This window comes from Zootoca vivipara, chromosome 7 (assembly GCF_963506605.1).
Source record: "Zootoca vivipara chromosome 7, rZooViv1.1, whole genome shotgun sequence".
NCBI lineage: Eukaryota > Metazoa > Chordata > Lepidosauria > Squamata > Lacertidae > Zootoca > Zootoca vivipara.
Window position 1 is genome coordinate 26994278 of NC_083282.1, and position 15250 is coordinate 27009527.

At 42.0% G+C, this 15250-nt stretch overlaps 1 protein-coding gene across 1 annotated transcript; it reads left to right on the forward strand.

Annotated features, from left to right (window-relative positions):
* The first annotated feature begins 330 nt into the window (after window positions 1-330).
* On the forward strand, window positions 331-15024 carry LOC132592482 (vitellogenin-2-like). The gene is made up of 15 exons (XM_060277459.1): window positions 331-514; window positions 1167-1236; window positions 1341-1529; window positions 3859-4058; window positions 4119-4273; window positions 4830-4880; window positions 6147-6227; window positions 7534-7710; window positions 7808-7950; window positions 9003-9141; window positions 10028-10139; window positions 10856-11042; window positions 13499-13743; window positions 14296-14457; window positions 14912-15024. Exons 1-15 carry the CDS (start codon window positions 331-333, stop codon window positions 15022-15024), a joined length of 2208 nt encoding a protein of 735 aa, XP_060133442.1.
* Window positions 15025-15250: the final 226 nt, after the last annotated feature.

Consider the following 15250-nt stretch of genomic DNA (forward strand, 5'->3'; position numbering starts at 1 on the left):
TTTGCAATGGGAGTGTACCAAGGGCTGCAGAATTAAATAGCAAAAACATTTCTGTTGCTCTTTATTTCCTTAAATTTACTTGAATAAACCCAATATTGAATAACCCTCACGGGCTTGATTTTCAGCTGCCGGGATTCAAGGAGTTCCCTCGTGAAATTCCTCTGTTATCTGCCTCTGTCAAAATATGTGACCTAGAATGGATGTATATCACCAGTGATGAAATTCAGGGATTTATAAAGGTATGGAACTTTGTGTCGTCCGTCCCCCCCAACATATTTACTAGCTTTGTCTCCTTGTCTTTTAACCTATTGCATCTTTGCCCTATAGACCATGCAGCAGGAAAAACAAGATCAGCTTCCCATGTTGCATAAGGTTATCGAAGGCCTTAAAAACATCAACCAACATATTATGAAAGCTGTGATGCTAGATGTTCAGTACGTGGTGCCAACAGTTATCGGTCTGCCATTCCAAGCAAGAGCCAATAGCATCATCATGGCACAAGGTTTATTAAAGGGTAAGTTTGGAGATAATCAAATTTCGCAATGGCTTGTTGGAAATCACATACGTTGGAGAAAATCACAGAGCATGACAGATTTGAGACCCAGGTTTTAGGGAGCAGGCTTAATTACTTTGCTTCCCCCAGAGAATAATCGGAAGTGTCATTTCAGAAGGGTTCTGGGAATTGTGCCTCTGTGAGGTTCCCAGGATCCTTTGGGGAAAACCATGGCTGTTGAACTGGTATAAACGTGCTTTAAATCTAAGGTGTGTGGATGTGATTTACTGCATTTCACATCAGTCTAATTTCAATGAAGTTACTTCCTATTTACTAAGGTGTAATGAGAGCACAACAAAGGTCTGTCTTTTGCTGCATCAAAGCATCATCTGTCATGCTCATGACAACTTAGTTAATAGCACCAGAGTACACTAACATCTCTGCCTGAGTTGTAAACAGAAGACCACTCTGTTTTTCTCTACAATGTTTCATCAATTAATGGCCTATTTCTTTGTTATACCAAATCATTAGCAAATATCTTTAAAAGCCCTATATTTACTAATGTAATTGGTTCCCTAGTAAATGGTTAAGAGAAACTTCACAGATGTTTGTCTTCGTTTTGAGCATTTTTGTCTTCCTTTTGAGCATTTTTGTCTTCCTTTTGTCTCTCTAGCAAGGACAGAGGTACCTCATGGTGATCTCAGAGAAGCCAATGTCCACGTTCAAGTTGACAGCAAACTTGCGTAAGTAAATGAACATTATTAGATTGGAAAAATAAGGAAATGAGAAATGAAACAGACAGATTATTCCAGCCTACTAAAATGTTCTCATTCTCATTGCCTTTTAGCCTCCAGGGCTACGGAATGATCTTCTGGGGAGTGAACACATATGACATGCAACATGGTTTAGAAATGAGAGCCCAGATCCGTACTCAAGGCATACTCAAGATGAATGCCACAGTGGACATCAGAAACAAGAACTTCAAATTTGACATCGCCCCACCCCATGATGATCAATTTGAGTTGGCAATGGCAAGGTAGAGTGGCTATTTTATCATTTTTCTTGTTAGCTACTGCCCATAAAGGTTTTTCCTCATAAGAATACATACAACTTGACCATAGGGGATTTTTAGGTAAGAGCCAGACGCAAAACGAAGGCTATATCATTCTCTGTTATTGGCTTCCCCAAAATCCTGTTTTGCGATATAATTCTCCATTTTGAGGGAGGATTAGTATGAATATGTGAAGTTGCCCTAAATTGAGTCAGGCCATAAGCTTAACTTGCCCAGTGTCATTTCCTATGACTAGCACTTCAAGGTTTCAGACAGTGATGTGCCCCAGTTGTGCAGCCCAAAGCATTTTTTAACAGTGTCAAGAATCCAGAATTGAGCCCTGGCATCCTGTATCTTCAGAGTCAGCCTCCTACTTCTCAGCTCTGGCCTCTCTCCTCCTGCTGTGTCCCTAGCACAAATGAGTTCTTTTTCGATATGCCCGGCTTCATATTTGCATGTTGAATAGTTTTCATTGCATATTCACACAGCCACGAGGCACATACTGTTGCAAGATTCATACATTCTGAGAAGAAGGCTTCAGTACTTCCAGAAAGACCTGAAATAGATATTTTGGATGGAGATTTCAATTCAGAAAAAGGCAACGTTAAGGTAAATATTGTGTGTGTGTGTGTGAGCGCATGTACAGATGTGTTCTGTGGTAAATGCCATTATATCCTGTCCTTGTATTTAGCTGATTGTGGTTCAGATATGTAGTCTTCTTTTTCTTCTATAACTTTCCTTTTATTTAGTTGGTATTGTTTAGAAATCTGGGGGAAATGGTCCTTGTGTATTTAGTGAAATTAGATCCTTCCTTGGACACTGTGGATATTTACAGGTAAAAGTGAAATGACGGTAACTCCCTGCTAGGTTTACAACTAATGCAGATATGCCTTTGCAAAAGTTAATGTGCCATGGTAAAGATGTAAAATTATTAGCTAAAGGCTAGAGGTGTCACCTTAACAGAGAAATATTGAGTCATTGTATGAGTTTTAACTCCTTAATTAATCAATTTAATTATGGATCAAAGCAATAGTTCTCTCTGCTTTTCTTTCCCATAATTTATATCCACAGGTGATATTTTATAAAAGGTACTACCCACACTCATGAGATGGGCTTATAGGAATAATAATAATAATAATAATAATAATAATAATAATAATAATGTTTCCAGAGCCCTCCTAAAACACCCACCCACCCACACCCCTCAGATACCACAGGGTTGGGGTTTTTTATTATTATTATTGTATGGTGCCCATTTCTGGTTTGGGCATATGTTACTGTGCTGGGATATATTTCTAAATACTGACAAGCCTCTGTTCAATTCAGCAATCAAGCGATTCCTACAAATATAAGCCCACTTGCATATGGCTGCCTTGGTGCATGTCACAGTTGTGTTTGAAGACCATCAAGAAAACAAAAGACATGCCCAAAGTGACTTCTTGGTTGCACTACCTGTGTGAAGAACATCAAGTGGAGCTTCGGTATACACAAGGTATTATCATATGACCAAGACATTCTGTTTGTAAGCACCCACAAGGTTGCCTTCCTCTTCTAATGTTTATGCACACTTTCTAATCTATACAGGTGTTCCTTTGGAGAAGATTCAAGGGGAGATCCAACTAGGCTCTGGAGCACTGAGGACGAAAAGGGATGTGAGAGCTCCTGAAGCAGCAAAGGTATGTAAACGACACTTGATCTTAAGGTATCATTTCTACTGCCCAAACTAAATATTTCTGTGGGACAATCTATAGCGGGGGGGGGGGCTATGTTGGGACGGTGTCATTTTAAAGGGTTGAAGCCGTCCACATAAGAATCCTGGGGTATGACGTGCTAGAGATAAAATGCACTTTTGAACAAATGAGCACCTCTGTTTTGCCCACCTCCTCTTCTCTGCAGCGACTAACATAGCTATGCATGCGTTATAACAAGCCAGTTGAACAGCAATTATTATTTGCCCCTGTCTTGTTAAGGAAAGCAAGTGAATGATGTCATGATGTCTATATATTTGACCGAGGTGTTTCTTTGCTTTCCTCTGAATCACACTGCAGCGTGGAGACAAAACGCAGAAGGATACAAAGGATGCCAAAGGCCACGATGATGAGCACGACACAAAATCGGATCGTTTCGCACATCCACCATCCGGTCCTAATAAAAAATGGTCCACCAAAAAGAGCAGCAGCAGCAGTGATAGCAGCAGTAGCAGCAGTAGTGACAGCAGCAGCAGCAGCAGCAGCAGCAGTGACAGCAGCAGCAGCAGTGGCAGCAGCAGCAGCGATAGCAGCAGCAGCAGCAGCAGCAGTAGCAGTGATAGCAGCAGCAGCAGCAGTGACAGCAAAGCTAAACATCCCCGTAAAACCAAGTATTCTCCGCAGAGAAAATCCAGAGACAGTTCTTCCAGCAGCAGTGATAGCAGTGACAGCAGCAGCAGCAGCAGCAGCAGCAGCAGCAGCAGTGACAGCAGCAAGAGCAGCAGCAGCAGTGATAGCAGTGACAGCAGCAGCAGCAGCAGCAGCAGTGACAGCAAAGCTAAACATCCCCGTAAAACCAAGTATTCTCCGCAGAGAAAGTCCAGAGATAGTTCTTCCAGCAGCAGTGACAGCAGCGACAGTAGTAGCAGCAGCAGCAGCGACAGTAGCGACAGGAGCAGCAGCAGCAGCAGCAGCAGCGACAGCAGTGAGAGCAGCAGCAGCAGCAGCAGCAGCGAAAGCTCTGACAATTCCTGGGAAAAGGTAACTTTTGTCATAGCTCTCAGTCGAATGCATGAGTGTGGTTGGAATGCAGCCATTGCCACCACATTTGAAAGGAAAAAGAAAGAAAGCGGCACCGCTTCATGGGCGCTAGCACGTCTTGCCAGGCCAGGCAGCAACTGGAGCACCAGACCAAGCAGCGACTGTTCATACTCCGAGGCTGGGCCACATGGAGAGAGGTCTCATATAGACTGTTCCCAAGTCACCCCCAACTCCGCCAAAGTCTCTTGAGATGTCACAAGGGGTGAAGGTGCTGACAGGTTCTGCCTCGGGTGGCAAAACAAGCTGGGCTGGCTGTTTCTGGCTAATATTCTAACAGAAAAGGCTTGGATTTTGCTAATTATGTCAATGTATATCCACTTTCTCTGACAATATTTCTGAGAGGTTGATATTCAGAAGCACCCACTGTTGAATTTTAAAAACCAACATTGTTCATGGGGTTAAATCTGTCATGTTATATTTTGTTATTCTGCCTTGGTGCCATTGAAAAAAAGCAATCCATTCTCTTGAAAACTCTTAAACTTTCTTCTTTTCTCAGGGAAGGCATTCCAAACTTCTTCAATATTCTTTCCTGCCAGTGAAACAGCGGGTAAGATTTTGTTGGTTGGTTATGGGGTGACATAGAAGGCAGACTGCACAGAGCTGGGGGGCGGGCGGGAAGGAAGTCAGAAATGCACCACCACCACCAGAGCATCTGTACTAGCAGCAATACAGTTGTGTGTGTGTGTGTTTTAATATTGTTACTTTCTGCTGAGCGGTAGCAAGATTATTCACCTATTTACATCTCCTGTCTGCATGGAGGGAGTCCAGCTCTTACAGCATCATCTTTTCAAGAGGGGCTTGTTCCCCCACAGCAACACAGCCCTGGAGCCCAAAGCATCTCTCCCTGCCAGCCTTCAGTCAGCCTGCCCAATAGGGATGCCATGTCTTTTCTCAGTCTTCTTTTCCCCAGCATACCTTGCTCAAGACTCCCTTTTCTTGCCACCCATACCCCATCACCATGGCAACCCAAGCCCAGGCTCTCAGATGGGCCACCAGCCCCCTTTGTCATGTTAATGCCTCTATTCCCAGGTGAGGCCCTGGCATGGAAAGAAATATTAGCCTGGACTTTTCCACTGACCTCCAATCTTCCCTACAATACTCCAAATAATCAAAACCTACCATTTCTAGAGGGGTTTTTTTTGGGGGGGGGGTTTCCCCCAATCCATAACACCATCCTTTCTACTCCCATCACACCATTTCTCCCAAGTTGTCTGCGCCATTTTCTTGCACAGCCAGATGACGATATTCTCAGCCTGCTGGATTGCTGATTTCTCGTTATCATTATGATTAGTATTTTTAAATTGCACTGCAGTTGCAATCCCGCCCTTTCCGGTGCGAGGTGATAGTGTGATCTTCTGGGTGAAGGAGCGCTTGGTGACTTTTTCAGCATGAATGATACTCATCCCCCCCACCCTCCCACTCTCACCGTCTTTGTTAAAATGCATAGGGTGGTATATTCCGAAACAATTTCGTGATGGAGACCAGGAGATAACGATTATATACTTTAACACCCACAAGGAAACTGTAGAGGCTGGTCCATTGTGGCGAATGGAGCCCTGCCACACTGCCTCACTTGCATCCAGTACAGGAGGGGGGCACTGATTGCCAGCTTCACCCTTATTCGTTGCAGTGTCACCCTTTTAGGACACAGCAGGGGGCATGGGGGTGGGACTAGAATGAGTTTGGCTCCGTCTCCACCTATCATTGCTCTCTCCACCTTTCCCTCCGCCAGTCCCCGCTGCAAAGAAAACTGCCTTCACCACTGCTTGATCTGGGACTTGCTTTAAGGATGCTTTCTGTTTTCATTTTTTAGCAGTCAAGAGAAAGTAGCTCGTCCTCCAGCTCCAGCAGCTCCTCTAGCTCCAGCAGTGAAGAATACACAAAAGGCTCTTCGGTCAGTATCCCTTTGGAAAATGGCAAGGCTGATGGAAATTTACAATCTGGGCATAGTTGGAATAAATTGGAAAATATATTAATCACTTATAGCTTATTTGGGTTTTTATATACTTAATTATCTTTTGATGTATTCATTGCCTTTTGACTCAGTAGGGGACATCAAAGTGGTTCTTGATAAAATATGGCTTAGATTAAAATTAAAATGCAAAAAACACCCAGTAATAAATTCGTATCTAGACTGAGTAGGCTAGAGCAGAAGAGAAATCTGTTATGATGAAGCTGCCTCAATGAGCCATTTCTGAAAGGGCCAAAGAAATAACTTAACCATCCTTCTAAGGGTTTCAGAAGAGACTCAATTGATTCTCCTCAACATTTTATTTATTTGATTTACATACCGTCCTTTATCAAAAGATTGCAGGGCAGTGTACAACATTAAGAACACATTTTACGGAGCACAATAATAAAAACTCAATAAACAGCATAATAATAAAATAATCATAATAATGCACACCCCTGCCCCAGCTTTAAAAACCCATATATTATTTAATGGCCAAAGGCCTGGGTAAAGAGGAAAGACTAAGGGCATGTAATAATGGTGCCAGACGAGCCTCTCAGGGAGAATATTCCACAAGTGGGGAGCCACTACAGAGAAGGACATTATGTGGAGGAGGTACACATAGAAGGGCCTCAGATGATGAATGCAGAGTCTGGGACAGTTTATATGGGGAGAGGCAGTCCTTGAGGTACTGCGGTCCTGAGGTGTTTGAGGCTTTATAGGTTAGAACCAGCATTTTGAATTGGGTCCAGAAGCTAATTGGCAGCCAGTGCAGTTGGGCCACGATCGGTGTAATAAACTGTCTTGTCCCAGTGAGCAACCTGGCCACTGAATTCAGCACCAGATGAAGCTTCTGAACCATCTTCAGAGGCAGCCCTACGTTTAACATATTGCAGTACAGTGGTACCTCGGGTTACAGACGCTTCAGGTTACAGACGCTTCAGGTTACAGACTCCGCTAACCCAGAAATAGTACCTCGGGTTAAGAACTTTGCTTCAGGATGAGAACAGAAATCACACAGCAGTGGCGTGACAGCAGCGGGAGGCCCCATTAGCTAAAGTAGTACCTCAGGTTAAGAACACACCTCCAGAACGGATTAAGTTCTTAACCCGATGTACCACTGTAATCCTATCTAGAGGTTTTGGAGCCACTGGCATCTGTCTAGTAGATGATACTAATAGGTCTGAGGAATTTCTTGGACTAGGCCAACAATCTGAATACTTTTGTTTTCCTTCTTTTTTGGTCCCAGGAAAAAGTAGCGTCCTTTGCTGTCAGATGCCTCGCTCGCAATAAGAGACAATATGGAATCGTTGGCGAGGTTTATCACAGCTCCTCCATGGTGAAAGTGACTGTAAGAAACATCACACGGTCAAGCAAGCCAGTTGTCTGCTTCGAAAGCAGAATGGTCACCCCTCACAAGCTCAGGGTGAGTCTCTTTAGAGCATGTCGATCTCTCACAGATCATTCAATCCAAATGCTAGTGCTGCTTTTTAACAAAAAATCTGCTGTGCTCTGCCACTTAGACCACTCTAGAAGCAGGCTGGGATTGCAAAGACTACCAGGTCGCTGCAGAAGTTGAGACGGGTTGGTTTGCTAAAAGGCCAGCAGTTCAGTTCAAGGCTAAACACAAAAGGCTTCCTGCGGTAGTGACAACCTTTGTGCAACAGTGAGTAGATGCACATCTTCAAATGATTCACTTACGACATCCCTGCTAAGTGTATTGTAGCCAAGCATATGGGTGTGTTTACTGTGACCAAAAAGGAGATGTCCAGTTTTCATCTCAATCCCATCTCAGACATGTTGCTGGAAGCTGCCCAAAGTGGCTGGGGAAACACAGCCAGATGGATGGGGTATAAATATTATTATACCTTTTTTTGAAGGCCCAGGGCATAGAAAGTGGGATGTGAATACCTGCTGAAGAGGAACAGCCTTCAAAAAGCTGTTAGCTTTTCTTCACAAACTGCCAGTTTCGGGTCAGAAGCCAAATCAGGCCTATGGACAATTGCTACTTATCATCCCCTCATGTCTTTCTGGCGATAAAAAATGGGAGACATTTAGTCCCAGCAAGCCTCCTAGTTGCAACTGATATGAAGACATTCCCTGGAAAGCTCAACCAAGTAGTTGCCATAGTTTCCATCTCAGGAGGACAGGCAGCTATCTCTGAGTACATTGGCAAAGTCCCTCACCTCTTTGGCCTGCCTTGCCTTACACTTATTTAGTTTAGGGTGGTGTGCAGCAATCTGGGATAAAACCATCCTTGTACACCAAGTCAGTCATAATCCAGAGCCTACATTTCTGGAAGATTTCTGTGGGAAAGTCCCGTCGCCCCACCCCGTTTGAACATCAGAAACACAATCCTCAGGCTCGTAATTTCCAGGACCCCTGCCTGCCCACCTTGCTGCCTAAATCAACTTCAAATTTATCAACATGCCCTGAAGCCTGAATTTGCCTTGTTGTGAGTCATCTGTGATGGTTTTATGTTAGTCCTGAAGGCTATTTGAATGAGACTGCTATAGTAGTTGTTGTTTAGCTTCTTTTCACATCTAAGACAGTCTTATATGGACAAGATTAATCACCTCTCAGTTTTTATTCTTAAACAACACCTAAATTTATTTCTTCAAACTGTATATGTACCCCTGTGCATAGTATTACTGCTAATCACACTTTTAATGTTACTACAGCCAATTAAGACAGATTTTCCTTTCTCCCCCCCTAAAGAATAACTACTCTGATTCCTGGAGCTGCTTACATGATGGGCTACTCATACAAAGTTCAAAGAAACCCCTCTCAAGAGGTTACAGTGGTTATAGTTCTAACTGATCCTAGAAGCTACGCCGTGATCATGAGGACACCCTCTGTGAGTTGCAGATGACATTATTTGAGATGTGACAGATGTGAAAGTATTATTTCGAATGAAATTCAGGGGTGTACATGCCCACCATTCTTAGGACCTTTTGGTTTTTTGGAACTGGGACCATGATTAAGAGGGATGGCTGGCAACATTTATATTGTGCCATTAGAAGTGAAATTCTTGAGCATTGTAAGATGGCCTTTGGTTGTTGTTCCCAGAATTGATTTTACAGTCATGTGTAAAGAGGAAGCCTTGTATACTAATCTTCCTGTGTGCACTTAGTAGAGGGTTCAGCAAACTTTTTCAGCATTGTCCCTCAGACCTTGTACGGGGCCCTCAGATCTTTTTTTGGGGGGGGGATGAACGAATTCCTATGCCCCACAAATAACCCAGAGATGCATTTTAAATAAAAGCACACATTCTACTCATGTAAAAACATGCTGATTCCCAGATTGTCCGCAGGCTGGATTTAGAAGGCGATTGAGCCAGATCCGGCCCCCGGACCTTAGTTGCCTACCCATTACTTTGTACATATTCATTTGTCCCCAAAGTGTACATTTAAAGTTGATCAGCTATTAACTTCTGAGATACAATGCAATACAAGTTATTGGGCCAGTATGATTTTAGTTGAACAATCATACGAATAGGAAGGAATACTTGAGGATGAAGTGAGAAATCATTCATGTATAATGATGTTGCTGAACTGTGTGTGGACAATGTAAGGGTTTGACATGTGATCCGACCTGAGATCTATGGATGAGAGATGGTATACAATTTAATAAATACCATATTAATAATAAAATAGCACATCCTTGTGCCTGCTTGAAGAACAAAGAGAAAGAAAGCACTAGGACAGAGCCAATTTCTAACTTGTTTTCCTATTCCTTTCCAGGTGACTATCTATGCTGAAGACTGCATGATTCCCTTTTCACTGCCTATTGGCAACTCTAGCCAACCTTCAAAACTCTGGGATGTTCCATCAGTGATACTTGCTAGTCAGAATGGTCAGTGGCTAAACCATTCCCATAGCATCAAAAACTTTTTTTAAAAAAGCGAATCAGTTTCTTTGAATGCCTCTACATATTTTTTCTTTACAATTATCTCAGATTATTGTGAATGCAGAAAAAAACAAAACAGTGAAAGCTGCAAGATTCAGTTTCCCCAGTATTTATTTCTTAGCTGGGGTAAAATGTACCAAGACTCCTCACACTGTTGCATATTCAACACAGTTCCATAATTTTAAATCCTATTTCAGAGGCCTTTTACTCTTTTACTTAAAACCCAGTCCACTGCCAGCTAATCCAAATCTATCACTTAACATGATTTGTCCTGGGTGATGTTCAAATGATCAAAAACCAAAATCTTTCTGCTAAAATTATATACAAAATGTAGGGTTTCTGGGCAGAAATCAGCAACATGTCCGGGAAAATCCAAATGTACGGCAATCCGTGTCGGCAATGTTATTTTTGCTGATTTCCCTGAAAAAAACATCAATTTTCTTTTGCGATTCTGCCAAAAAAGCTGGACAACTTTGGCCAATAAAAGCTCAGGATTTTTTTTAAATATGGCAACCCTTAACAAAATGCCCACGTTATTCTCCAAGCTCATTATCTACTTGGCAAATATATTGGTTATTGATTGCTTCCATGATGTACATAATATTTAAAAAATGGTTTTCTCTCTCTCTCTCTCTTACTCATATTTATTTCTCTGTTATCAGGTGTCTGCGAAGTCGAAGGTCAAAAGATCACAACCTTCACTGGACAAAACCTTTACAAAAGATTTCCTCCAGATTGCTTCATGACTTTGTTACAAGACTGTACCTATGAGAAGAAGTTTATGGTGCTGATAAAATATGAATCTAATAATGCAAACAACATCCTACTCAAAATCACTATCGCTGGCAGGTAAGTAAGCTTAATCACAGTTGTTGTTGTTGTTAGTCGTGTCCGACTCTTCGTGACCCCATGGACCATAGCACGCCAGGCACTCCTGTCTTGCACTGCCTCCCGCAGTTTGGTCAAACTCATGTTCGTAGCTTCGAGAACACTGTCCAACCATCTTGTCCTCTGTCGTCCCCTTCTCCTAGTGCCCTCAATCTTTCCCAACATCAGGGTCTTTTCCAAGGATTCTTCTCTTCTCATGAGGTGGCCAAAGTATTGGAGCCTCAGCTTCACGATCTGTCCTTCCAGGGAGCACTCAGGGCTGATTTCCTTAAGAATGGATAGGTTTGATCTTCTTGCAGTCCATGGGACTCTCAAGAGTCTCCTCCAGCACCATAATTCAAAAGCATCAATTCTTCGGCGATCAGCCTTCTTTATGGTCCAGCTCTCACTTCCATACATCACTACTGGGAAAACCATAGCTTTAACTATACGGACCTTTGTCGGCAAGGTGATGTCTCTGCTTTTTAAGATGCTGTCTAGGAAGTTGATACTTAATCACAGTATCATTGCACTAATCCAATCCAGTCACAGGGTGAAAGGGAAAGTTTCAACTTCCAAAAGAAAAAGAAAAAAGTGCATGTTTAATTGTTTGTTGTATAATATCTTAACCCCAGTCTTCTTCCAAAAGAAACCAGAATAGCTTGTGTCAAGACTAATCAACATTAAAGCAAAAAAGCAACAACAAATACATAATACATTGTTTTATTCCAGCCATGTAACTAAATCATACTGGGCATCTGAAAACATTCAGTGTAGGGGTTGGGTGGGCCCTCAAAGGGAGAGCATTTTACAAGACTGGTGTCATTACCAACCCCACCCCTTATGTGCTTCAGCTGGTGATGGAATCCAAAGCAGAATCTCACATGTTGACATGAAGGTGCCAAGTGGCTAATATGGGCAGTATTAACACTTCTGGAATATATGCAGTCTATTCAAGCCATTTATCTATTGCTCCCTCTGTTCTCTGTGTTTTCCTCTTAACACTGTAAACAAACAATTCTCTAGCTTCCCAGATAAGCTTACTTTCTTTTGAAGAATTAAAATAACAATGACAAATCACAGGACAGTAAGGGGAGTGATATTCTAACTAAGAATCAGTAGCTAGCAGAATGCAACTTTAGTTTTAAATGAATCTGGTGAGCGTAGAGATGGGTTTGGGTTTTGGATGAAATTAATATCTGGAAAGAAAAAACATTAAAGGATGCGCAGTAGCTGATTCAGTTATTTTGTCCCTTTAATAATAGTACTTAAGATAAGAGAAAAACGTAACATAAACTATTTTATTGGAAGTAATTGAAACTCATTGAGAGAGAATTCATTAATTGCTTCTCTTTCACTTTATTATTTTTTTTACAAGTGAAATTACCCTCAAGAATCGCAATGGAAAGAACATAGTAGAAATTGATGGTTCTGCAGTGCCATTGGCACGTCTCCCAGTCAGACATGAAGGTATGTAAATGTACTTTTACAAGTTAAATCATCTGTTGTCTCAAGGTGGTAGGCAAAGAAAGAAAGAAAACACCGGTATAACACCAGTATGAAATAAATACTGGATGAGTGTTGATTGTTCCTGCAATTCAGGGCTAGGATGCTGTATTAACATGCATAAAAACCATAGCTGCCAAGTTATCCCTTTTTTAAAGGGATTTTCCCTTATGCTGAATAGGCTTCCTCGCGAGAAAAGGGAAAACTTGGCAGCTATGATAAAAACAGAATAATAATGTATACTCTCTCACTTTAAACTATACTGAAAGAAATAATGGAGGCGTTGATGAACAGGAATTTTCAGTTGAACAGGATCAGTAGTTTAATCCAAAGAATGTTTTATTTAATATGTTTACCCAATTCTCAATGGATTCATCAGTTATTCTTTTCTTTATCTTACAGAGTTTACTGTTAAATCAGACCGCAAAAGTGACGAAATTGTACTTTCTTCACCGTTCGGGATTCACGAGCTGGTCTACAATGGACGTAGTGTTCAGGTATTTTTCTTCTGCAGCTAATGCTTTCAAGGTTTTAAAATGATTTGCAAACAGCAAAACCAAACCTGTGCTTGCCTATCAGGTCATCAAAGTAGATTGCCCTCTTCAGCTAATAATGAAAATGCACACAGTCTCAGACTCCGCTACTCTTCGAATCAATAAAACATAACCGGGATGTTCCCAGTGCCTTTCTGATAAGCAGTGGCTGGAAATCATCAAAGTCAGTTTTACGTCTCTCCAGTCTCCAAGATAACTTTAAACTTTAAAGTGATAATTCTTTGTGTCTAGCTACTGAATGTGTCACTAATGCAGTCAGGGAATTAACACAGAGAGGGTAGGACCCTGTGTGGTGCCGGACTGAGGCACATAGCTGTAAAGATCTAGTAGACTTTGAATTTGAAACATGCTCACCTTTGCTGTGTATTATATTTTCAGTGCTTGCTTTGGCAGAATGAGCCAAATTGCTTCTAATTCTTATTGTCAACTCAATCCCAACTCATTCCCCCCTCGTTCCCCCCTCTTCATAAAGGTAACCGTTACTCCCGCTATCGGATATACCTGTGGTCTTTGTGAAGTATATGGCGGAAATGCAGAAAAATTACGCACACCAAGTGGCTACTCAGCTAAAGATCCAGAGAGCTTTGCTCAGTCCTGGCTGGTCCCCGATGCATGTGGTGGAGGTAGGTAGAGTCTGATAGCTTGTTTTAATTATGACTAAGGTAGCTAGGTCTGGGTTTGAAGGGACCATGCAGAATTTAGCCGTTCCTCCATCAGTAAGCTTTGGTGGACTTAAGCTGGCTGCAGCAGTGGAGGCCAGCAACAGGCAGTTGGGTCTAGCTGCCATTTTAATTTCCCATTATGCCCCAGAGCAATGCCAGATCAGAGACAATGTGGAAAATGTAAGTGCGGCTAAAACCAGCTGCACAACATTGCTCAAAGCACTAGGATAACAACAACAGCAACAACAATAAATGAGGTTGGCAACTGTGGTAGGGTGACAGCTGCCCAAGGTTGCCAGTTTAACCCCGGAGATAGTCATCGTAAACGGATAGAAACTTTCAACCTTTGAATTAAATTGCTTGAATCCATGTACCTGCTAAGTGACAAGCATCAAGATGGTGAGTCTATAAATGTTGCTTTTATTGTTGGGTTATGAAGCCCAGTTCATTGTTTTGTTGGATATTATCACTGTTAAATTATGTCTTAAGAGGTTTATACTTAATCTGTTGCAGCCTGCAAACTGAAACACTCAACTAGGAGACTTGAGAAACCAATCCGGATTGGAGAAGAAGATATGCAATGTATTTCTACTCTGCCCGTGTTGAGCTGTAAGGAGAGGTGCACACCCACCACCACAACTCAGGTGTCTTCTGGCTTCCACTGTCTCTCAGCTGGTAAGTCAATGTAACATCTACTGGTTTGGACTAAACACTAAAATTACACTAGTCATGCTTTAATTTTGCAGAATGACATTTTGCTACCTTTCTGGATGTCCCCAGGGTTTAAAACATCTTTCCTTTAGGGGGATCAAAGAAAGGAGCAGCAAGGAGCCTGATTCTATTTGAGTTCAGGATGCTATAACAGTAAATAAATTTGCTGGCCCCATATGAAGCACGTTAGTGAGTGAAACTATACATGGGAGATGCAGGGAGACAATAATGCTCTCTTCCCTTCCAAGAGTTCATTGGCAGTGCCTTTTGAAAATAGCAATGCTAGAGGTTTTTTGTTTCGAAAGTTGTGGCTGGGAGACTCCAGCTTAAGCCTTCAAGTGTAGGTATAAGAAGCACCGTTTGTTTTGCAAAAGTTTAATCCTTTTCACACTTTTTACTTCTTTCCTTTTGTTTCTAGGGGCAACCTTGCCAACTGACCTGGTTACCCTCGCTGCAAAATCAGAAGACCTGGTTTCCTCTGTTGAAGCCCACGTAACATGCAATTGTGCTGAAGAACAATGTGAAGCATAACTTTCCTACTGAACAGATTAGAAGCCCGTAATACCGTTTACTGTGGGAGGCCAGTATGTTAATTCTAGGCAGCCACACAGAAGTTAATTGAAAAAGCACTGCTGAGCCCTCTCAAGTCGAGTCATAACCCTGCAGAAGCAAAGGCAATTATGAATGAAATGGATGAGTTTCTAATAAACACTTGCATTCAGAAAAATAAAGTGGTGGTTTCTTCCTTTTATTAGTT